Below are 24925 nucleotides of genomic sequence, written 5' to 3'. Positions count from 1 at the left end.
GTGAGTGTTGCGTTATTAACTTCCGAGAACGTGGACGGAAAACATTTCTTGCGTTTCCAGATTGAAACCTCTGTTTTCAAATTCTTCTGGGGTAATGTGGAGGGCAAACATTTGATGCGTTTTCACAGTGAAACCTCCGTTTTCAAATTCCTCCCGGCGTAGTGTGGACGGAAAACATTAGCTGCACCTCTGTTTTCAGATTCCTTCCGGCATAATGTGGACGGAAAACATTAGATGCACCTCTGTTTTCAGATTCCTTCCGGCATAATGTGGACGGAAAACATTAGATGCACCTCTGTTTTCAGATTCCTTCCGGTGTAATGTGGACGGGGCCTCTGAAAAGTCTGAAAAGTGCTTGAAAAAAACTCGCGCCACATTGTCATCCAATCAGAAATGAAATGAGAACCAATCGTTTTCCCGCGCTTTGTGCCAGCGAAATGTATTTTCTTCGAGGTTTGATTGGTTCACGGGATTGCCTGTGTCCTTTGTGATAGTCTTAAGTGAGTACTTTGGTTTTAGTGTTTCCCTCAGTTCAAAACCGCTTCAATCAGTCTAATTCCCCGCGGGAAATTAAAACCTACTGAGTCAGGTCCGAAAATCTGCGTTAATTACAGGCCGAATGCGGAAAACCCCTGTTTGTTCTTCGTTGAAGCATTCGACCAATCTTGGGTACGGTTTTCGTAAACTGTGGCCCATCTACAATTTTTAGCTCTACAATTTTTTAGCTCGGACAAATCAATTCCATCCTGGTAAAAGTTTTCGGTTACAACAGACAACTCCGGAGTCCAGTTTCCAACGTCGAAATTCTCCCTTCCAGAATATTTCACTGTTCCAGAACGCCTAGGAAGTCTAGGAATTAGATTGCCTTCGCATTGGTGCAAATTTCTGTCTTATTTTGAGTTCCCTGTCGTTTATAAACCATCAATTTAAGTGCAAGCTACTTTTTGAGTGCGGTTTCTCCTTTTTCTGATCGCGTTAGATATTTCCAATTACTAATAATTTGCTCGCTCATTCCGGTAAATAAATCAGAGAATGTCATTGGTTCCGTCTTGCATCGTGTTGTGGCTGATGATATAACCTCATATACAAACGAAGTAACTGGATCCATTTGGACTACCGATACATATTTAAAGTGACTGGATGTCAGTTTATTCCATAATAAAGTATAATAGCCTTCGTGTTAGTGTCATTTGTACTAACATTGTTGAAGGTTTAGACCACGGCGAAAAAGCAAGTAGGTCCAGTACAGTCAACTCACGCAGCCTCTTATCTGGGTCAGTTGCTTATAATGAAATCGTGCTCGTGACGATATTTAACTCAGTTCAGCTCTCTTAGTAGTCTCAAAAAATTTCTAACCCTCTCCGGGTTGTAACAAAAACAATTAGATAAGTAAATAGATTACCAGTTACCAGATAATGATAATACCAATAATTTGTACACGGGGGCATTGAAAACCTAAAATAAAACACTACGAAGACATAAACAACCTAAAACAACCTAAGCCAGCTTAGAAAGAAAGAAGCTAACCACCTAAATCTTTCTTAGTCGTAAACAAATTACGCGAGACACTCAACTGCTATTAGGTAAGGATTCCATTAAGCAAGTCATTCATTTCCAATTATTTTATACTGCGGTCAGGTGACCTCCCGCTTGTTCCCCTACAGTTCAGGTTATAACCATGCAAATCGCATCACCTATTTCTCAAAACAGACTTTTGTCGTGCGGCCTTTGTCATGTAACCTCGATCCACGTAGTTCCTGAAGGCAACGATGAAAATTACTCTTTACCTGGCTGTTCTTATCGTTAAGGTGATATCTGACACTCCAGTTGCTCTCAATGGCGATGGGTTTGTTTCCTTTGACTTGAAGTCAATACGAAGCAACCGTCGGCAATCGAGTTTACGTTTGAGATTCCGTACCATCCACCCAAATGGTCTTCTCGTCTACAGTAAAGGAACGACGGGTCACTTCTTACGGATGGAGATTGTCCAGGGAAGATTGCAGTAAGTGAAACTTGTGGTCTGACGCTTGCAGTCAAGAACGCCAGTAGTGACTCAATGAAATTCTGGTTCTAGTTGGTAATGTTGAATCGAGTTCGAAAACAGCGTCGCTCTGATTCTGAAACACATTTCATATCCTTTGAAGTTAGACGTATTTAAGAGCCTCTACTTCGTATCCGATCATTCCCATAAACTATTGCATGCTAACTTGCCGGTGACTTACCATACACGCGTGTAGAGCACCTTTAGTGAACACGAAGAGTAAATTGCAGTAGTGCATTAGTGACTTGAGAAGAATCTAGTATGTGCAGTCTTTATTTTCTTTTTAAGTCAGAAGAACGTATTTAGCTCATCAGTTCCATTGGTCAGGTCTGGGGTTTCTTTGATTAGAGATGTTGTGTCTGTTTGAAATAGGAACAAGAGATGACACAGTGATCGAAATCAAGATGAAGACCTCTGTTTTTCATTCAATATTTTCCTCGAAACCAAAAACACCTGATCGACAGAGTTATTACTTCTTTTTGCCCTCACGTCAGATGGTTAGGTCTGTGCATATTCAAAGGTCGGTGTCGTATTTTAGCGGATCTTAGCTGACCAATATTCATATTTGCTTGCTCCCGGGAGACATTTCTAAATATTACAATTACTAATTGTGGAATTTTTTTTCGGAACCACCAACCGCAAAAATATCTTCGACAACTGAAACGCGAATAAATTTAATAAAAATCGCACCCAAGTGGCTTTCTAAAGAAAAATCGATTTGAAAAGGTTTCCTCAGACTTGAATAGGTAAACCTTTCTTTTTTATCCGTATGTTTTACAACCATAGGTCGATAAATGAATAAATAGAGATGAAAGAAGGAACTAAATTATTGTCTGAGATATCATCGAATGCTATAGGCTGATAAACTGATTCTCAGAACGATTGTTTTTAAAAGTTCTCTTTTACAGTAGACACTCAAACCAGGAACTCTTGGCATTTTACTGTAAATTCTTCTTTGGGTGACTGCAGAAAGAAGGTTCTTCATATAATGTATCAGTGTTTTTATGGCGTAAAAACGCTGAATACTCTTGTGAGTATGGAGAATGTTAAAACTGAAGCCGTTCTGAAGACAATCTGCATTATCTCAGAATCAGGTCAACAATGGAACACTGACACACTGACGCGACGCATGGCAGTAAGTTGCATAAATGGTGGCTTGCTCCAACTTTAGGAAACAGAGGATCCAGTTTCTGTGAATGTCGACTTTGAACCAGTCCAGTTTCCGCAACAGGAAACCACTAGGAGTATTTCTATTCTTTTTAGACTCGATGCTAGTCTTTCGCAGGTCAATACATCGTTGTTGCTACCCGATTCAGGTCATAAAACGATTCATTTGGGAGGTTACAACTGTTCTGTTTGTACACACCCCCTTGCTATCAGTTGCGTGTGGCAAATTGCGCAAATGTAACCTCCCAAATGAATCATCACGTGGTCTGAATTGGGTGGCAACATGTAAACACGTCAGCCGAATCCATCTATTCAATACAACTTTTAGGAATCGCTTTCGCATACCATCCGATCGATATTCATATTTTGAATGCAGTTAAATTGAAAATTATTCCTTTTCTTTCCTTCTCAGTTACGAGTCGTATCTTGGTGCTAGTCAAAAAGGCGGTGACATTTCCACCATCACTTCCTCAAGTAAAGACCTGAACGATGACAGATGGCATAATGTCACGCTCACTAGAGACGGACGAAAGTCTGTTCTGTGCGTTGACCAGATCACTACTTCCGACATATTTCAAGGTGACAACGAAGATCTCAACTTAGACCATATTCTTTACGTTGGTGGAATGAAAGTTGAACGTCACCGACGCTTTCACATGACGGCAGCGCGAAATTTTCGTGGATGCCTTCAGGATATAAAATATGGCAGTACCAACGTCCTAGTTGGTGCAGGGACTGGAATCATTGGGTTTGCAATTCATGGAAAAGTTTCATTTAAGTGTAGATCTAGGCCGAATCGCATTATTTCTTGCACAAATCCAAATTTAAGCGCGAGGATTCCTTCTCGAGGATTGAGCCCTGCCAACTATTTCTTCACTGCAAGTTTTCAATTCCGTACCTATATCAAAGAAGGTCTCCTCGTTTCATTCATCGCCCCTCAAGCAAAGTTTTATATCTTCCTCTCGAAAAGTGCACTCGTCTTTGAAGTTACCTCCATGAATGGCTCGAAAACAGAGCTAAGACTGGGTTCTAACCTTGATGACGGTGAATGGCATCCACTGACATTACATTTCGCGGGCTCGTTAGTTCGCTTAGGTCTCGATGGACAAGAGAAAACTGAGCACGTAACTTATTCCTGGTTGATTACGGATTCCACGAACAAGCTTCGACCAAAGATTTTTCTTGGACAAGAAAGAAGACGAGATGGGATAGAATCGAGTTTCGTTGGGTGCATCTTAGATTTAAAAATCCAAAACCGGGAAATAACTTTTAAAGATTTAAAAAGTAGAGATACCCAGAATGCGATCTCGAAATCTTGTCATTTGCGGAATCGATGCGAGCCGAATCCTTGCAAGAACGGAGGAAAATGTTCGCAAGACGGAAAGCAATATTATTGTAATTGTGATTACACAAACTTTGAAGGAGAAATCTGTGAAATTTCTTTTTACAAACCAACTTGTGAACACTACAAATCTATGGGATTGCAGGGCAGCACTTTTTGCCTGTTGGATTCTCAGGGAGTAGGAAACCCTTACACTGCGCTTTGTAACGCAACAAACTCGTCACGAACGTACACAATGATAACGCACAATAAAATGACAGAAACTCTGGTGGGAAACGCGAAACTTGATTTTTCGGGCTCCTTCTACAAACATGACGTAACCTATACTGGCTCCTCTGGAATGAATCAGATCAAAGCACTAATTCAGAGGAGCAAACATTGCCGACAGTACATAAGATTCCATTGCTTTGGATCAAAACTACTTAACACGCCTCGCGGACCCTCACACGCGTACTGGTTATCACGCGATGGGAGCAGGCAGGAATATTGGGGCGGAGCTGAGCCCGGCAGTAAAAAGTGTGCTTGTGGAATGACGGATCCTCCCTCCTGTGCAGTAAAAACGAAGTTCTGCAACTGTGATGTCCGTGGTGAAACTTGGCGAGTAGATGCCGGGTACTTGAGCGACAAAAGTACTCTACCTGTCATGGGACTCCTTTTCGCCAAGAAAAGCAAGAGATCTGAATTTGCACTGGGTCCCTTGGAATGCTGGGGATATGTAGACGAACACTTCGAAGAAACAACGAACCAGAAACGGAAAGACAACCAAATCGATTATCGATTAAAAAGGGCTTGCCCTACAGCACGAAATATGAAGAAGCAATTGACGGAATCAACTTTTGTCACTGAAACCCCAGAAATGACTCCAATGTCATCAGAAAATACATCCTGTAAAGCGGGAAACGGGACTCATCAGCAATGCCCAAACTTCATCTCCAACCCTGCAGAAAAGAACTCGAACAGCACTGGCGCTGGGCCAGTTGGAGATCAAAAAGCTTTAAGCCGAAACAGTTCCCTCCAATCAAATGAAACCGCAACCGCCGCAAGAATGGACGACAACGTAAAAGGAGATGGGCTGTCAGTAGTGGCAGTCATCATGATATCTAGTGCACTCGTAATGTTTATTGCTCTGTTTATTGTACTTGACAGAATCAATCGTAAATACAAATCTCCTTTCCCTTGTAAATATATTGGAGCGCCGAAGATCCATGTTGGCGATTGACAGAGAAACTCGAGCCATCGTTGGGAGTCTCAAAAATGTATGTTAGCTCACGGTGACCTCAGAGGAAGGCAGGATATCCAATCCTTATATATGGTTACGAGAGAGGATGAAGGGAAAAGAATTTATCCCCGGTGTAGACCTTATTCCCAAGGTAATCTATTTTTAGACATGGTTCCCAGTTCTTCCGCAGATAATGTTTCCACAAGCATTAGGTGGATGTTTTCGTGGAAGATGAAAGTGAGTGTAAGGATGCTTGAGCTGTTCATATGAACAGAATCTGCTTCACAGGATTGGCTATTTCTAAAACCTTTTGAGATTTTCAAAACCGGGAAAAATCCAAACATAATTTAAGAAGGATTACCTTGTTAATTTGGCTTATGTGGGGGGTTAAATAAACATGATGAGGACGATAACACTATCGGTTAGTCTTAAAGCTTGAAATCTTTTTCCCATTCCCGTAGTTGTTTGGATGTTTATTTTTTTATTTCTTTTGTTATGTATTTGTTTTTGTCCTGCATGGGTTTGCAGTCATCTCCCAAATCCGTAGAAAAAACAAACTTTTGTGATTATAATTCAGAAATGTACAGGAAATAAAAAATATACATTTTGGTGTACTCAAGACACCGTTGTTAAGGAAACGTATGTAAATATTCTGCGACTGAAAGAAGTCCGCTAAGTATAATAAGTATGATAAGAATGAGAAAAATAAATTACAGTGCTGATGAGTCTGAGTCTGATTACACGTTTAGACTAAAGTTTTATTTGCTCTATATAATAATAATAATAATATTTAATATTTCTAAGGCGCAAATTAACATGTGAATATGATCAAATGCGCCTAACAAACCATATGAGTAATATAAATTAAACGATATGCTATGAATAGTGTGATTAATTTAAAACTAATTATTTACAATAATTATGTACATTAGGCTAAGGTAACGAGCTAAAAATTAAAATATTAAAAACAAGGGATCTAGTATTAAAAGGATCTATATGTAAATAATATGCAACAAATAGATATATACAACAAACAATCGAATTAAGTATAATTTGTTTACTCTTTAAGAATGTGAAACAGCACCTTTCTGCGTCCGTCTTCGTGTGTTACTTAAACTTAAGCAGGAGAGCCGGGCGGGAGAGCTGGGGCTATCCCGCTCTTGTTGTAAACTTTCGCCCGAAAATATCGCATCGTCCTGACTAGCAGCTCCTGGGTCTCCGAGTATCGGAGTGAAAACCAGCCCAGCCCAATTCGTGCGACACTGTTTGTCTAAGTTAGTTTTTTGTACTTTTATGATGCAGATTTAGCGGACATTATATTGCAAAAACAGACCCATTGTTATATATTGTAGCAGCTATGTCTGTGACGTCAAACTGCTAGAGAACACACAGCTTTGGAGGAAGGGAAGATCTACTAAGAGCTCGGGGTAGATAGGATTTTGAATAATAAAATATGTGACAAAATAAAATACCTCGGATGGCAAAGTCATAAAAATTCTATCGTTTCCGATGTTTACGTCTCATTAAAATTCTTGCATTCGAGAGCCCCCTAGAGGGTTAGACGTCCTGTGTACTTACCATTTGTTGGAAGGAACTGGATGGGAAAACCGACTATAATGGTAAGGGTTCTGGTAAAATCACCAAACCCACCGAACGGGAAAGCGCTTACTATTTTATGATTTCGAATTCGGTTTTCGAATTTCCTTTGAGGAGACTGAAAACTAGAGAAACGAGCAAATGGAGAGGAAATTTCTCTTGCATGTGATTGGCAAGTTGTTGACGTTATTCGATGCACCAGAAGATATGCTATACAGCTGTTTTGAGAAAGGTTGTCCAACAAAACCGTACACGACAATGCCGAAAGGTATTATGGGTAATGGGGGTTCATGGTCCTTGATTAAGGCTTTAGGTGTTTCTCAGACACAGAGGGAAACAGCACAAATAAATGTATTTATGCATTCTCTTTCCTTGTTGGTAAACACCGTGAACCTCAATCAATCAACGTCAAACTCTTTCTACCCACAACACCAATCGGCATTGTCGCGTACGATTTTTCGCTGTTGTGGGACAACCTTTGTCGAAACAGCTGTATACTTCTGACTAAGGACGACGCGTCGATCGCGCGGGACAGCTGGTCCCAGTCCACCCCAGACCATAAAATAGCGAGGCACCCGAGGCACCTTGTTCTGCTGAAGAAAAGAAGACCAGTCAATAGCTGTGGCTTCCCCTGCTTTCTCTTGTCGCAGAGAAAGTAAAGGTTCAAAGGAGCAAAGTACTTGTATAAAGGTAAACATGTTGCAGCTGTGTGAATATCGGATGAACATACAAAGATAATTACTTTACCCCAGTAACGTCAGGTCAGGGAATTTGAAGTCCTTCGCCATCCTCAGTTTACGCCGAAGTTCATGTCACAGCGACTTGCACTAGTTTCAGAGGACTCAAATAGTGTATCGATTTTTTGATCTCTAAATCACTTGAGGATTTTAAGAAGCATAACACACGCCATGCACCCCCACCAAGAAATTGGGGGAGCACCTCTCGGATTTAAAACTATGAACCACTTGCTCATGGTTACTCATGTTATTGCTCAGAAACCTATTTATAATCTCAATCTGTCCTATGATAATATTTGTCCTTGTCACCGACTCAATTTTGCGGTAGTAACTAGTATCTGAAATTAAAGTGTTTATGGTTTGGGACCAGGGCTCTTTAGGTGAGGTACAGGTAGTCATGGAGGCGTGGTAGCCTCATGGCTAGTGTACTCACCTCCGGCTTAAGCGGTATGGGTTCCAGTCCTAGTCGGGGACATAAACGTGTTGTGTTCTTGGGCTAGACACTTTCCTCTCACAGTGCCTCTCTCCACCCAGGTGTATAAATGGATGCTGGCAAATTTAATGCAGAGGGATAGCTCTGTGTAATAATCCTATAGGTCACAAAAATTGAGTCAGACTTCCCCCACCAATTTTGACTTTGAACAGTGGACCCTAAATCAAGCTTAATTACCTTTAGAAAACTCATACTTAGAAAGGGTCCCAAAACTTACTGGTGTACGTAACTAATATCTTGGTCTTATCCTCAATATTAGACTGGATCTAGCACGCAATAGGGGCTAATGTAAGGGAGTATCATCTAAACCAGTTTCATGCCATTGGCATCTGGAAACATTCCCCCAGTTAATAAGCCCTGCATATTGAAAGCTAGTTCGATTTCAATCTGAAAATGAGTTACTTACAGTATGCTTCCTTTTAATAGCCAAAACGTCGATATTTTCACCCTGTCATACTACTAGATTCTTTAGATAAATAAGATAAAATACATGACTGAGTGTGTCTTTATTTGAGAACGAACTTTATTTATTCATTAACTTGTTGGTTCATGTACTCCATCGTTGTTAATTGATGTTAATTTAATTGGATTATACAATTATAGTTTATTTATTGTAGGAAAAGGTTACTTTTTTATCAGGTGTAAGTTGAATATTTGTCAAAATCAGTACTCTATTTCAGATAAGTTGTGAGTTTTTGTACCAGCTTTCCTTAATGACCTCCAAAACACATCCACGGTCGAGTGTTGATCGATACCCTCTAAGCACTGACTAAGGACCAACTGATGATCAAGTGTTGATAGAGTGTCGACCGAGTATCGATCAGGATGTTGACTGAGTATTGATTGAAATGTCGATCGAGGGTATCAATTGAGAGTATCAATTGACACTTGACTGCAGATGCTTTTAGTACACATCAAGTAGTGGACATTATAAGAGTTGGCAAGAGGGAAGGGAGGGTAAGAGAGCTTATCACCATGCAGGACTTATTCCCAGGATAATCTCTTTCCTGACCTCAGGAATCTCAGTCCTGAGGGTCTTGAAGTGATCAATCCTATGACCCAGATGTTACTCACTAGGACAGTCCAAGGGGTAAGATTATTTGTGAGAGGACTGGATACCAAATCTAGAAATAACTTTAGAGGGATTACCTAGAGAATTAAAGGCCTATGTGGGAGATAAAATCTTGAGACTTTAAGATTCATGTTTCCCATGAGCGGCTAAAGGCTGGGGATCACATGACCAGAGTGAGATGTCGTGTTTGAAAATGTCATGTTAGTCATTTACCTCAAGCTTTATTGCCTTGAACTTTATTTTATGCCTGTACAAATGCTGAAATTGAATTAAGTAACCCTTTTTCTACAAATGGGATAAATTTTTCAGGCAAATAAGCAATTACCCAGCCTTTTGTTGTTGTTTGTAGAAAGGCACTGATCCTTAGTGGAAATCCGATATGGCGGCGGCTTAAGTTGAATGTGTGTTTTGTGATGCTTTATTCTTTTAGAAAGCTACACACGCCAGAAAACATTTTATTTTTCAAACTTGGCATTATTTTGACAATTTGTTGCATTTACAGGGTGATTTCTATTCACTCCAATTTACTCCAAACTAAATTGATTTACATCTGAACGGCAGATGACAAATATCTAACCTCAAACCACAGGTTGACATTCACGGTAAACATGGATCTAAAGGTCTCTAAAATCTCTTACCCTTCACCCTCTTTTGGAGTTGGCTGCATTAAAACCCTGTGGGAGGCGCAGTGACCTCATGGTTGGTGAGCTCAAATCCGGAGCCAGTGATCCGAGTTCGAGCCCTGGCCAGAGACATTGTGTTGTGTTCGTGGGCAAGACACTTTACTCTCGCAGTGCCTCTCTCCACCCAGGTACTGGCAAATTTAATGCTGGGGGGTAACCTTGCAATGGACTAGCATCCCATCCAGGGAGAGTAGAAATACTCCTAGTCGCTTCATGCTACTGAAACCAGGATAAGCTCTAGCCTGATGGGCCACTTGGCTTGCATGAAGACTTTTACATTGAAACCCAGTTTGAGGCAACGCTTACACGTGTACTGCTCCCCATGAGGTTCACCTGCTGTTTGTTCCTTGATCTTCCTTAGTAGTTCTTAACATGATGTCAGTATGACTTTCATGAATACTGGTGTGAGTTCATCCTGGCCCCTCTTACTGCTCTGTGTTCGTTTACATGCTACTAATACAAAATGTCATATACCAGGGCAAGACATACCAGTGTGAGTTGACTATGGCTGCTCTACCAGGGGCCCATTTCTTGAAGGTCCTGAAAACTTTTCGCACCCGGAAAGCCGTAGCAAAATCTCGAAGCTTATGCTTACAGAGCTGTTTTATTCACATATTTTTTAAATGAACAGAGGTTCTTATCATACAAGAAGTTTCAGGCGTATGCACTTCTCCGTTTCTAGATAGAGATGAACTAAAAATGGCTTTGCGGGCCTGAAAAGTTTCTGGGACTTTCAAGACATGGGCCCAGGTAGGGTACGAAAACGCACACTGGTATCAGATTAAACAAAGATTGACCCCTTGTTCTGGTACAAAATCAGTTTTCTGGTGGTTGGAACTGTTAAGCACATGTTTAGTTTAGTTTAGGCATCCAAGCCAAGATGGTGTCATGTGACCCACATTAGACATCTGATAAAACATGGTCTGAAATAATGCATTTACACTGGTACAGGTACAAGTTTTCAGATGTAATCACCCCAGCCCTTTATTCTATTCATAATTTCTCTATCAAACAGACTGAGCTAGATATGGGTTCAAATTAACACCCCACCCTACAAAATAATCACAGCTCATTGACTTTTTAAGCAATAATAATCCTCTTTATATCTGTTTATTTTCTTTTTTTATGTACTGAAATTGTTTGGCCTTCAGAACAAAACTACTTCAATGTAGGGCCAGGTAAAGTCTGCATTTGAGCCTACTGGTCCATTAGGCCATAGCCTCTATCAAAGCCATCCTCCCCGAAAAAGACAAAAACGCAGAGTAGGCTTAATCAGGCCAATGCTTATTTTCTGGTTTGCGAAGCACTAAGTGAATAGGGGTATTTTTACTCTCCCTCAGCTATGGACGAGATGCTAATACATCATAGGGTTACCCTCCAGTGGCAGATCCAGATCTTGAGCTAAGTGGGCTGGGGGGGGGGGGGGGAGGGGTGGGGGTTGTTTTGCTTGCCCTGCCGGCTTTTCTTCCTTCTGTGATTTTTTCTTTTTTACCCAAAATAAGGGGGAGGGGGAGGGGGGGGCAGGCTCCCCAGGCCCCTCCCCTTTAGTGCATTGGTACTCATGTATACTCCTGAATAGAAAGAGACATCATAATAGTGAAGTAAACAAAATTATCCTGACTCCTGGGTGGAGGACCACCATATAAAAAGGATGGAGCTGCTCGTCGTACCTTTTAGGGGTTGAGAAAGCGGTTTTGGTACCTCTGAGGGTGTTCAGCCTCAAAGGGTGTGCAGTCGCACAGCAAGAGCGTTTGTAGTACCTTTTAGAGTGTTGAGTCTTAATCGCTATAGTTTTAAAATTCTGAAAGCGTCAGTTAAGGTTACCGTATACCTTCAGATCGGCAATTTTCTTCACATTTGGATTTTTGGGTCAAAGTAATGGTCGAAGAGTAATTTCTAATTTCTGAAAAAAAAAAAAATGAAAAAAACGAAATATTGGCGGCGAAATGGAGGTTTTACGTTATGGCAGGAATTAAAAGTTCCCTCTTGATTGACAGCCCAAAAACGCGTATGCAATCAACCGAGACGACTTTCGCGGGAATATCACCTATATGGATACCACGAATTGGCTGGCTACTCACCTTCACTCAGTTGATCAGCATTGTGAATCCAAGCATTTTTCGTATTAGGTGTAGTTCTATTAAGTTATAAGTAAACATGGACCACGGAAAACTCCGTGGACCAGTTCCAAAAAGCGAAAACAGCGAAGAACGAATGAAAGTACATCTCGGAGTTTGAAGAAGGGAAAAATGTCCTCGCGGATGAAGCTGTGGCTATCGTATCAAGCGGGCAAAAAGATCGAGTCAAGAGAAGAGAAAGGTTCTGTAAAAATTTGGGAACTTGACAGCGATAACATCGATTTTTACAGTGACTCTTCTCTTCTCGAGAAAAAAACTTTCCAAACGCTGATTGGCTCAGTGATCTGAGAACCCAGTTGAAGGCGTTTGTGGGTGAAGTTTGTTTGCGAAGCAAGAGATTTTTCCTAGCGCTGTTTTCTCGATTAAATTTTTTCGCTTGAAGCAGACACTTTAAAGAGTTACAACTCAAAGGGAATTTCTTCGATTGCCCTCAAATTTGGACAGTAGCTAGATTAACATAATAAACAAAGACGTGTCTGCGAATTGTTTATTTCGAAATATGTTTTCTCCGAGAGCGATTTTTGTACGACCACTTCACATTTTTTAAATCCTATTTCGAAAATGTTCTGTAACTTTTTACTACAATTGAATATGGCAAAACGCAGACACGCTTTTTTGGCGCTTTTTGTCCTTAAACCGGGGAAAAAAATAAATTGGCGAAAAACAAACTTCGCTTTGACTTGTAGCTTCCAAAAGGTGATTAGGGCGCTCGTGTTTAGTGGTCCTGAAAAAATCGGCAATTCATTTCATTTTAAAATTCTTGGTATAGTTTGATAGCCAGCCCTATAAGCTTTAATTTGATATTGGGGTTTAGGTATCTACCGCTTAAACCGGACGCGCTACATCGCTTGGACGCGAGACACCCACGGGGGCCCTGACCAACTCACCTGCACTCATGCGCCATGTAAGGTTTTATCATTTTCCCATGCTATATGGGCAAGTTTTTCAAGGCCAACAATTTCAGCACCAAAATACCGTTCAGTCTAAAATAAAACGTATGTTTTGCTCATGTCAATAGGTAAGACATCATTAGAAAGACAATTTCATGGCTAACAGTAAAAGTGAAAACAGCCCCCAGGAAAGGGTTGATGTGCTATCTGGTGTACCATACAGAGATCTATCAGACCTGATGGCCCATTACCAGGCAGACCGAATATATAACGAGTCACAAATAGTAACAGATAAACTTGAACAGTTCAATACTTTTGTCACAGAAGAAATTCTACCACGTATCGGTGAAGTAGATTCCAGGTTTGATTTTGAAGAGGTTATCCCAACTGGAAGCTTCAAAGAACATTCTGTCATTAGCCAGAAGACAAATTTCCAGAATTATATCGAACATGAGTTTGATTTCATGCTTGTGTTGCGTGACTTGGGGGCACATTCTGAGGGTGTGTCTTTAGTTGATTGTGTAATTTCAGGCAAAGAGAAACAAGAAGCTTTTAAGCATGTTGTTCTCAGTGGCGATAGCCTTAAAAGATGGCAGGATTGTTGTGTCTTTAGAGATGGAAATCATTTGTTAGATGCAGACAAAATCATGCAGTCGTTTGAGGAAGCTGGGGTTACAGTCATGAATGAAATGATGGAGAGAGAGGAGGGATTTGTGCCAGGTTGTATTGCCATCAGTAGAAATGGACCAGCTTTGACACTGCAATTTGACATTGCAAAGCTACCTCTTGAAATGCAGTCTCCATACCCGGAAGACTGGCAGGGTGTCACGCTGCGCAAAGCGGGATACAACTGTATTAACAATTGGAGTATCGACCTGGTCATCTGCGTTACAGCTGCAGATATTTTCAATACCTATGATAGCTGGACTTCCAGAAAGCGGAAGTGGCCCTCAAACGACGTAGAAAAAGAGCTTGTTCGTATGTCCGCCCATTTGGTCGCTAAATCCATTGACTCAATCCCACATAGTTGGCGTCTTTCGACATCAAGGGCTGAACTTATCCTTGCAGATTACATCATTGAGACTCAACCACTGGTACGAAAATGCTGGTTAGTGTTAAAAGCTATATTGAAAGCCCATCTCTCGCAACCCAAATTCATCACCTCTTACAATCTGAAAACTATTCTGTTCTACACGATGGACCATGTCCCTCCGGGTTACTGGACTGAAGAGAATCTACCCGAGCTTCTTTTAGCTGTTATAGACGCAATCAGTATCGGCCTGGCTACCCGTGCATTTCCTCATTATTTTCTACCTAGTGTGAACCTACTGTCACAATCCGCCAGCGAGGATCATGTAAATGGCCTGTTACAGAAATGTTATCAGGTGCGAACAAAACCAGGCAAGTACTTAGCGTCAACCCCAAATTTTGAGACTTATTTGACGGATCTATTGTGACCGCCTCGCGGGATTTCGTTCCCAGATCTCTTCAACTTCAAGACGAATAAGACTTGGAACGAGATGAAACCGCGACGACAACGGTAGTAAGAACGTCACCAAACCAAAAGGTTAATGCGCAGAACAATGGCTGTGTACGTACGTTATAAATCATTGTACATCCCCTGCAAATAAGGGTGGACAATTTGACTTTTGAGGGGGATGGGGCGTGGGGTGAGTTTGAAAGATTATATTAAGCAATTAGATTTCTATTTAAACAGTAGAGTGTTTGCCTCGAGGAACTATCGGCTGATAGTTGCCCAGCGGAAATTTGGTGTTCTTAAAACAAATATTCGAAGCTTCGAGGGCAAATATGCCAGTTTTAAGAACCTCAAATTTCCAAGGGGCAACTATCAGACCTATAGTTCCGAGACATAAACACTCTATTGTCTTTATCGTTCACCACTAAATTTTCTTCCGCTCGCCAGTTCAAAAATCATCTTGAATTATTTTCAACTTTTTTTAAATGAAAGCCGTGACAGCCAAATGTGAAATTGAAAAAGGAAATTGACAAAAACTCACTTGATAATTTCAAGTGTTTATTTTCTATAATCACGCTTGTTTACACAAAAATTTTCACGGACGAGTACTAACCATCCGGGTATTTTCCTCGGACGAGCACTGTGGGCTGATAGTGTCTCTCCGCGGATAAACACTATCGCGTCACGTGATCAATTTAAACCAATACGAATCGGAGAATATTTAGTGGCGAACTAACACGCATAGAAATCGAGAGCAAATAATCTAATTGTTTTAGTATATATCAACTAGTCGTTCAAAACTTATCTACATCATCTTCACAGACACTTTGAAAATGCCCAGAAGCGGCCGTCATTTTGTTGCAAGCGCACACTGCTACGCTACTCACTCTCTATCACAGAATAGATAGTGAGTAGCGTAGCCAATCAGAGAACAGGATTCGTGATAGAATGCTAGTAGATTTTTACTAAAACTAAATATCCTGCAAGCGTAATTGTATCCCCCGAAAAACTTTGCACATGACTACTACCGTAAAGAAATTCACGCTCGTTCTGTGAGCCGAAAAAACATGCATGTTACAGGTCATTACACGGAGAGGAAATATCATGCATACCCACGTCCCGAGAAAAAAACTTCCTAGAGCACTGAGGGGTTAAAAAAAATTGTGGCTGTACTACAAAATCAAATATGTCTGTGAAGATAACCTGCGTAGAGGCTCCCGTCGAGCCCGAACGAAACGAAACGTCCCGCTCCGATCGCTTCGCTCTCCGAATTCTTCAGTTTAGCGCTCGTCCGCTCGCTTTGCTCGCCGAAGTTTTTTTCCGTCCTTGCCGGGAGCCTGTACTGTTCGCAGGCTACTGTGAAGAGGATTAGATAAAGTTTTGAACGGCTTGTAGGGTTATACTGAAACAATTAGATTAATCGCTTACGATCAGGGGCGTACCGCGCCGGTAAGGGAGCGGTGGTCGCCTAATTTCCTGAGGCAGAAGTTCATGTTAAAAGAGCTCGACAACCAACATATTAAACAAGAAGACGCGCTATATAAGGAAGTCTTCCCTGTGAAGATCCAAGTCTCATTTGTCAGTCACCGTTGACGTGCGCGGGCAAATTCAAAATGGCGGGCGATTTGAATACACGAAAGGTAAGCTGCAAGTGAATTAAGTATCTTCGTTGTCCTTACTTGCAGTAAAATGAAAGTATCTTTATCTGAGAAAAATTAGTACTTCACAGATCACTATTTTATTGGGCGAATCTTAAATCGAGGAGCTTATCGGTTGGCTTGGTTCAATTTGACCAAAAGAACGAAAAACGTTTTTCATACGAAGCGAGGAGATATTTTACTCCAGACAAAATAACCTACAGAAAAGTAATTATAATGATATTTTCTGACCGTTTCTGGTTAGGTTTTATTGCTTTGACGATTAAACAAATACTAAGCGTTTGTTGTTGTTCTCTTCACCGTCTCCCAGCTTGATTTTTTTGGGTGAATTCAAAGTTAGGGGGAGGAACTTATGCCCTTTTATAACGCGCTTTCGTGTTTAAGGGTATCTCCCCCCACCTCTCTAATTATATGACCGTCGTTTTTGTTTTTGAACATGTATGACCGTCGTTGCAAACATTTTAAAACGAACCAGTTTTTGAAATATTTTATTTTCAATCTTATTCAATACTTTGCTATCGCGTTTAATTTTTCACCGTAAACGTCGATAACGAAACTATTTTCCACACAATCCCGCGAAAATCAATTTTACTTTCTATTTTCACTTGACGCAAGCGGGTTTTTTTTATCATCGTTATCATAATTACGTCATAACCACACGCCGAGGAATTGATAAGCATGTAGCTCATATGCATTTTCAGCCCTTGGCTGTTGATGTTTTAAATCGGTTCACCATTCAGTGTTACGAGCCATTAAGCTGTTATCGAGCACACTGTAAAATAAGTGGCACGAAAAAAGAAAAAAAAAATATTCAGATATGAAGTGAGAAAACCTCCTACGAAGATTAATTAGTGCTGCTCACAAACCTGACATAAACTCGTCGCAAATAGCTCTTCACTTTTTTAACTCCCCAGACTTTGTGTTAAAATGAAAAGTTCTCAAAAATCATGTTATTAGACTCGGGCATATACGTGGTAATTTTATGTAATTATATTTCTGACATCTCACATAAAGTGAATGGTTTTTCACTCCCCTAAAATTCAAGGCTTTTGGTTTCACTATCAAAGATCAACTATCACAATATGGTTATCAGCGGGGTAATTTAATTTTCGTGTAATTTAGTTTCATCATCGTTTTGAGTTATTGTACTCTGATTGTATTCTAATTTACACGAGAGTAGTTTTTCTGAGACCTTGCCCGCTACGTGAGATTGCCCTAGATATTGCAGATAGTTTAATCTCTTAGTCCTGAACAAGAGAGATTTATCAGAGAAGATGGTGGAAAATATTTTACGAGTAAAATGCAACTGCTTAAAGGTGAAATGTAATGAGCAAAACTAAGAATAAGATTATGCACTTCACATTAGTAAAAGAGCTTATTTTAAAGACATATTTCCAAGTCGCTAACCTTGAATTACTCCTGATATTTCCCGGCTAGCGATACATTGTAATATAATGTTCCAAGTTGTTGAGTCGTTCGCGATTTTTGCTGGTTGTTAGAATGACAATTTTGTAACATTATAATCGCAATTTCCCTTCCAAGATTAACCCCAAACGAGTAAAACATTTTGAAAATCAAAATAAGAGTAATTCAGATTCACAGTCAATTTGCAACTGATGAACCGAGAAGAGAATGTATTCAAACAACATTGTCCGGCGAAAGTGTCCAAAATGATTAAAAAAAAAAAAAAATTGTCAAAATTTCTCAGCATTATAAATTTCACTCCGACTTGTTGTTTTTACTTGATCTGAAGAAAGTACGAGAAACCCAAGCATGGCAGACTTCCTGAGGAGAAGAAAGATAAACTCATGTGTGAAATAAAAAGCTCAAAATCAAAGCTATTTTGCGATCTAAAGACAGACATGCTTTTAAGATTGCTTAGAAACTTGACGACATGCTAATAAATTTTAAATGTAGTTAACGGTGCAAATAGATCAGGTTCACCATTTTTGAACTTTTTTCCTTTCAGGGAATTTTGTGACAAGATGTTATCACCGAAGGTACATTATTCAATAGTCTTTCTATTAAATGAAGATAAATTCTGGCATAAAATATTTAAAATGCAGGCCGGCTAGTCAAAGGAATAATAAACCTTGAAGTGACAAGGAAAGCCACAGAAATTCTACATCCACGCGACAGGAGAATAAAGCCCGTGCGTTGAAGCTTCCAAGGGTTCCTTTTGATTTGGAACACCTCCAGGGACGTCCATGATCATTTGCTGGTATAAAGAGCCAGTTAGAAACGTAGAATGGAGCGCATTTGATAACACCGAGTTCAGATCGCTTCCCGTGTACTGTGATTAAAGTTAAAGAGATCCCGGCCTCCCTATGGCAAACTTGGTGTCAAGTGGTAGAAAACCAATGCGGCACGTATGGGAGAGTGATTTATCGTAAAAGCTCATTTCTCTCGGGAATAGATAGGGATTTTTTAATTAGTGACCCAGTCTTGATTTAAATGAAATTCATTTCTTCCGGGTTACATAAGAAGTCCATCAGTTAATGTGTATCGATTTAAAGACGCTTTCCGAAGCCATCATTGTTTAGGAGTTTTGTAGATCGACACAAGTTCGTTTTAACAACTCTTGAATGCTACAATCCTTTAATTACGTATTGCAATTCTTCTTACTTTTCAAGGGTTATTAAGCTTGTTTTCATTGCACTGATTCTGCGGAAGAAAATCCACACAGCTCGTCGAGAAAGTGTCAAATAAAACACCTGGCGATCTCAAACGAATATAAAACAATTAGTGTTTATTAACTCGCCATTATCTCATTGGCTGATTGATAATTTCCAAACCCCTTCTAACCAAATCTTCTGTTCGGCTGTAGTTCAGCGACCAAAACAGGTAGATTCCTCTTGCGGGGAAGACTCGCTGCATTGTGCTTTATTCTCTCATGCAAATCAGCATGATTCAAGGGGTACGGAGCGCCCGCAGCGGCGAACTAAAGTTTGTTCGCTTGTAATTACTCACTTCAAATCCACAACTGTTCTCTTTCTTTGAGGCGTCACCCAGCGTCGCTTTTGCAAAGGCGCGATGGGTTTCCCGCGCGAAATGGGGATTTTACTGGTTTTCTTCAGTCTCACCTCGACAAATGTATCTGGAGATCAAGTTCGTCTCACTGGCGAAGAATTTATTATCTACGAGCCAAGAAAAGCCGGGGATCCTCGACAGACGGTGATTAAGCTGCGATTTCGAACTATTCACACAAATGGTCTTCTCGTGTACAGCACGCGCTCGGGGAACAATGATTTCATGCAACTCGACGATTTTCTGCAGCTCGACATCCACCACGGTCAAGTGCGGTAAGGTTGTTGTTATTTTTAACAAGTTGAAGTGAATGGGAGTGTTCTGTGAAATTGTAAACAGTTAGACATCACTTTCTTCCCGTACAAAATGCAAACAAAGTGAAATGGGTAAGGATTTCATTTTACCACGTCAATTTACAGCTTGATAGATTGTGATAATGGATGGCCTTGACATCTTCACACGGAGGCTAGTTTTGTTGGAGATACGCTCCAGCTTCGGTTTTGAATCCATACAACTTTCCAAAGTTCTTTTGGAAAGAAATAGGAAATACGTCACTCGTACGTTTAGTTCAAATGGAACTGATTCACTCTGTAAATGTGCTGAAACTCAAATTTCTCATGCTGCGAAAGTTAATTCCAAAAAGGCTATAAGCAACACTGTAAAAAATATGAAATAAATGTAATTTTCTTCGTCGCGCACAATTTCCCGTTCCTAAAATAAGCGCCGAACAAAACAAAGCGATATTTATTTTGATTGTTAAAAATAGACTGTCAAAGTAATTTAGTTTTAAACAAAAATTTCACCTTTAGAATATGTATCGATTTAGAAAAATGGTAAATCAAAAAATTGTATGATTCATGAAGAAGCTATTAGAAATCTTGTTTTAAATTTCTAAATCTTGTTATCTTGGTCATCGATGCAAAATTCGTGGGTTTTTACGATCAAGATATGTTTACAATGATTTCTCTTTTTCGGTCAAGTACTGTCTAGTATAATTATAAATATTTTGCCCTGGCCACCAACTATGACGAAGCAGTACAATAAATTAGCGGGACTTCTATCGAAATTAAAATAATATTCGCTCCAACTATTTTCCCAGAAGACGTTAAACCCTAGACAAAAAATTGCACTCTGTGTGTCGCAAGAAATCGAGTAGATCTATATGGAAAAAGCTCGAAAGAGGAAGTTTGAAAGAGAAAGGCAATCATTGTATTTCTCTGCCTCGAAAGGAATTGAGTTTTTCTGCTGGTTTCTTATGAAAAACAAAATAATTGTATCGTATCAGTGTTCGTATAAAACTTGAACGTTCCTGAATTTAAATTTAAATTCAGGTGATCACGTCGCCAGTTCAAGCTCATTCATTCCACAACCAAACATTAAGAAAAATATGTTTCAAGGCAGAACGTATTAAATTTCATTAAACTCAGAACTTCTGGACACTCGGAATTATTCAATGAAACTGTAACGTTCGCCGGGTTATCTGCTTTTTAAATGTCCCTCTATTGGGCGAAATTACTTTCTGCGAGGCAGTAGATCCCCAGGCTTTTTCTAGTTCATCTATTGCAAAACTAAGGAAGTAGAGCGCTAAGGACCGGTCATTTTCTGTGCTTCTAGCCAACCGTTTCTTCATGGCTACATCTATAGCTCATCCTTGTTTTTCAAAAATGCGCTCTCTGAAATTTCTCTTTGCGGACATAGGCTTAACACGGGTGATATGGACCGCTGGTTTGGGTTAACCGAGACACCCCGTTAATGCGGACTCTTTCTGTGGCCTCCATTGCGTCAGCTTTAGCAAATGCAACTGTACTGGACAACACAAAAAAACCCAGCTTTTTACAATGGCCTTGGCCACAATTTTGTCCAGCTGCCGCATTGATTTAATTTCTTTGCGCAAGTTAATTCCTAATGGCAAATTGCAGATTATCTTTTAACTCCTTTTAAAATCGTTTTAAGATCATTCCTCCTTGTACTTTCTGCTAATTTCATAATAATTCAACCATATACTCCCCCCTAATTGATTTCTAATTTTTGTCCTGTAGTTACCAAGCGTATCTCGGAGGAGATCACCTACTTGGAACGCTGAAGATAAAAAATCCAAAAAAAGACTTGAACGACGGCCGCTGGCACAACGTGACTTTGACACAGGACGGTCGAGAAGCAAAACTGAAGGTAGATTCTGTTAGTTCTTCGGGTATCATTCCTGAAGCGTACCAGGATCTTAATTTAGACATCGTGTATATCGGTGGCATGAAGTCCGCCACGTACAGGCATTACCACGTGAGAGGGACACGAAATTTTCGAGGATGTCTGGAAGATTTGATATTCCGTGGTAAAAATCTAATCTCAGGGGCAAAAGGTGAACTCCTTGGCTACGATGCGAACGGAAAAGTGTCGTTCAAATGCGAGGAGCTCGACTACAGAGTTGTCACTATGTCCAATCCAAATGTTGGCTTTCGAGTGACTGTCAAGAAGTTGCCAGCGGATAACGACACGTTTTACGCCAGTTTTCGATTCCGTTCACACGTCGAAGAGGGTCTTCTGTTATCGCGGAGCGCAGTCAAAGTCAAGCTTCACCTCCGCCTCTCGGCTGGAAGTTTACTTTATGACGTCACAGCTCCTAACGGATCAAAGACCGTGCTGAACCTGGGTTCTAATCTTGATGATGGTGAATGGCATAACGTGAACGCCAGTGTTAGAGGGCGAGAAGTTCGTCTGCAGTTGGACGGACGAACCAGAACGAAACCGTTGAATCACTCCTTGTTGATGCAGGAGTTTGCTAATAGATCTCGTTTAAAGATCTTCCTGGGCGGTTTTGACGACAACAGAGACTTTCCTGGCTTTGTGGGCTGCATTTTAAACCTGCAAATTGACAGCCAGAAGATTATCCTGAGGAATCTCAAGAAGAGTAAACACACTAATGAGGATTTAAAGTACGCCTGTCGTTTGGAGAATCGTTGCCAGCCCAATCCGTGCAAAAATGGTGGCCACTGCTCGCAGAACTGGCAACGGTTTTATTGCGACTGTGAACACACTCAGTTCGAAGGCGACACATGCGAGATTTCGAAATACAAGCCGGCTTGTGAATATTACAGGGCTATGGGACTGAAGACGAGTATGCGCTGCTTGGTAGATTCTGTAGGAGATGGAGATCCCTATACGGCGTTATGTAACGTAACGGACGATCTCAAACGAACGTACACCATTATAAACCACAACAAAATGACCAAGATCCGAGTTAGCGAGGCAAATATCGTCGGGACGCTTTATAAACACGAAATAACTTACTCGAACTCGATCAGTATGCAACAAATTATAAAGTTGATAGAAAACAGTAAAGAATGCCGCCAGCATATCAGATTTCATTGCTTCAGTTCAAAATTACTTAACACGCCTCGCGGACCTTCACACGCTTTCTGGTTGGCACGTGACGGCGAGAGACAGGATTATTGGGGCGGAGCTGAACCCGGAAGTAAAAAATGCGCATGCGGAATGATGGAGCCAACGTCTTGCGAAGGCACGGCGAAGTTTTGCAACTGTGATAACAAGGATAGTCAATGGAGAGTAGACGAAGGATATTTGACTGATAAAAGCGCCTTGCCTGTTACTGGACTGGAATTTAACAAGAAAAGTGCAAAATCGGATTTTACACTCGGACCATTGGAATGCTGGGGAACTATAAAGGAGAAAAAGATTCCTAAGAAGAGCGATCCTTCGATCGACATGACTCGATTAAAGAAAGCTTGTCCAAAGGCAGGGCCGTCCACACCATCCTCAGCTCGTACTGCCTCAACAACTACCACCCCAACTCCGTCGACCACAAAGAGCTTGTGTCCAATTGAGGGAGAACGGGAATGCGCGAATGCCTCTTTATCATTCACTGAGGTCACCACAACACCCGCCCCCGGAAAAGTTAAAGAAACAAGACAAACAACTCCTCTAGATCCGGAAAAGAGCTTGGAAGATTCAGCGAGTGAAATATCTACAATAGCGATAGTTATGATCTCTGCCGCGTTAGTTGTCATCATTCTACTTTCAATGAAGTTTGCCCTCCCTCGCGTCATAATGTGCATTCGAACTCATAGCAAGCGCGGTGAGTACATCGTCCCCCCGGCTGGATCATCTGGATATCCAGCCAGATTGCTGCCGCTAGTAACCAAGCGGTCGTCGATCCGGGGGAGGCAGTTAACACAGTGTGGCGCCAATGGCAGATACGTAGATGGAAATGCAGCGGGAGGATTGAAATCATATTGGGTGTAGATATGGCTTTTATATATGGAAAACATAGCAACGCAAGTCTACGGTTGGCAAGATTTAAGAGACTGAGAGCGGGCGGCTTTCAGAGACTAGAACTGCTCGATAGAGAATACTCGCTATAACAGAAAAGTGCATTTGGACCAAGAGAGGATGTGGAGTATGAGAGTTGTTAATCTCTCATGAAGGCCTCATTCCCAAGACAGTCCCTTTCAAGTCAGTTTGAACACTCCCGGTTTGCTAAAATCCTACGAAGGTCTAGAAATAGCCAATCTTGTGACGCGGTTTTTTCTCACGTGGACAGGTCAAGTAACATTTTCGTAAACCCTTGCTACATTTCCATGAAAACATCCACGTAAAGCGCGTGGTATACGCCAGAGGACTGGGTACCACGTCCAAATGTAACTTGAGAGGGATTACCTTAGGAGAAGGTGGCCTAACTCCCCTCTTGATTTGAACTGCGCATGTGTGAAAAGTGTATGTGTGATGATTCTTATTGTCAGATGACGTAAACAATCTGACAAGGTCCGTAGACGTACACTGCCTTTTGAGAATAAGACTGTAGCTTTGATCAGAACAAATTACAATAATCGTGTATCATACGAAAAAAATTATTGATGAACGTTGTTAATTAGATATTCGTGAAAATTCTCGATTAACGAGAGCCAATACGCTTTAAATTGCACAGAAACGGAGTTTTAGCAATTGATTTTATCTTGATAGAATGCTTTTAACGACTTGATCAAAATTCTTGGTTTTGAGGGCTATTAAACAAGAATTTTACATGTAATTAAAGGTTTGCTGATATTAAACTATGAAGGAAGTATATGAAATGTACATACATATTCATTGTTTTTCACATTGTCTTTTTACAGTCCTCGATAAAGTTTACAGAAAGTGCTTATGTTTTTTTTACAACGATTCAAGAATGGGGCGTACAGAATAAGCTTGTCACATCTTTCTACATCAGGAGTTATTGTAATCGAGAAAATATTGTACAGGAACGTCGTTTCATCTTTTACTGGAGCTCAATCAAGATATTTCAAGTCTGTTTTTTCTTTCTGAGTCTTAAAGTAACAATTTGTAAGGTATAAAAGAGCAACGAAGAAATGATAAACCAATACTAAACAAGGA

The 24925-nt window shown here is 40.6% G+C and overlaps 3 protein-coding genes across 4 annotated transcripts; all 3 read left to right on the top strand.

Annotated features, from left to right (window-relative positions):
• Positions 1–1664: 1664 nt before the first annotated feature.
• LOC110046265 (contactin-associated protein-like 2) lies at positions 1665–6728 on the top strand. Its single transcript, XM_020751953.2, has 2 exons — positions 1665–2002; positions 3621–6728. Exons 1-2 carry the CDS (start codon positions 1770–1772, stop codon positions 5767–5769), a joined length of 2382 nt encoding a protein of 793 aa, XP_020607612.2. The 5' UTR covers positions 1665–1769; the 3' UTR covers positions 5770–6728.
• Positions 6729–7948: 1220 nt separating this feature from the next.
• Positions 7949–16795, top strand: LOC110046267 (nucleotidyltransferase MB21D2-like). 2 transcript variants are annotated; one of them, XM_020751955.2, is made up of 2 exons: positions 7949–8055; positions 13507–16795. In XM_020751955.2, the coding sequence occupies exon 2, from the start codon at positions 13534–13536 to the stop codon at positions 14833–14835; it is 1302 nt and encodes a 433-aa protein (XP_020607614.1). In that variant the 5' UTR covers positions 7949–8055; positions 13507–13533; the 3' UTR covers positions 14836–16795. The 2 variants fall into 2 exon arrangements, with proteins under 2 accessions (XP_020607614.1, XP_089154806.1); XM_089298680.1 differs by lacking the exon at positions 7949–8055 and adding an exon at positions 8066–9685.
• Positions 14978–24628, top strand: LOC110046264 (contactin-associated protein like 5-3-like). The gene is made up of 3 exons (XM_020751952.2): positions 14978–15048; positions 18483–19815; positions 21580–24628. The coding sequence occupies exons 2-3, from the start codon at positions 19547–19549 to the stop codon at positions 23795–23797; spliced, it is 2487 nt and encodes an 828-aa protein (XP_020607611.2). The 5' UTR covers positions 14978–15048; positions 18483–19546; the 3' UTR covers positions 23798–24628.
• The last annotated feature ends 297 nt before the right edge of the window (positions 24629–24925 follow it).

The sequence above is a fragment of the Orbicella faveolata genome, unplaced genomic scaffold (genome assembly GCF_042242905.1).
Source record: "Orbicella faveolata isolate gen_17 unplaced genomic scaffold, um_ofav_v1 contig_3, whole genome shotgun sequence".
In the NCBI taxonomy this organism is placed as follows: Eukaryota; Metazoa; Cnidaria; class Anthozoa; order Scleractinia; family Merulinidae; genus Orbicella; species Orbicella faveolata.
This window is presented reverse-complemented; position numbering and strand designations above follow the sequence as displayed.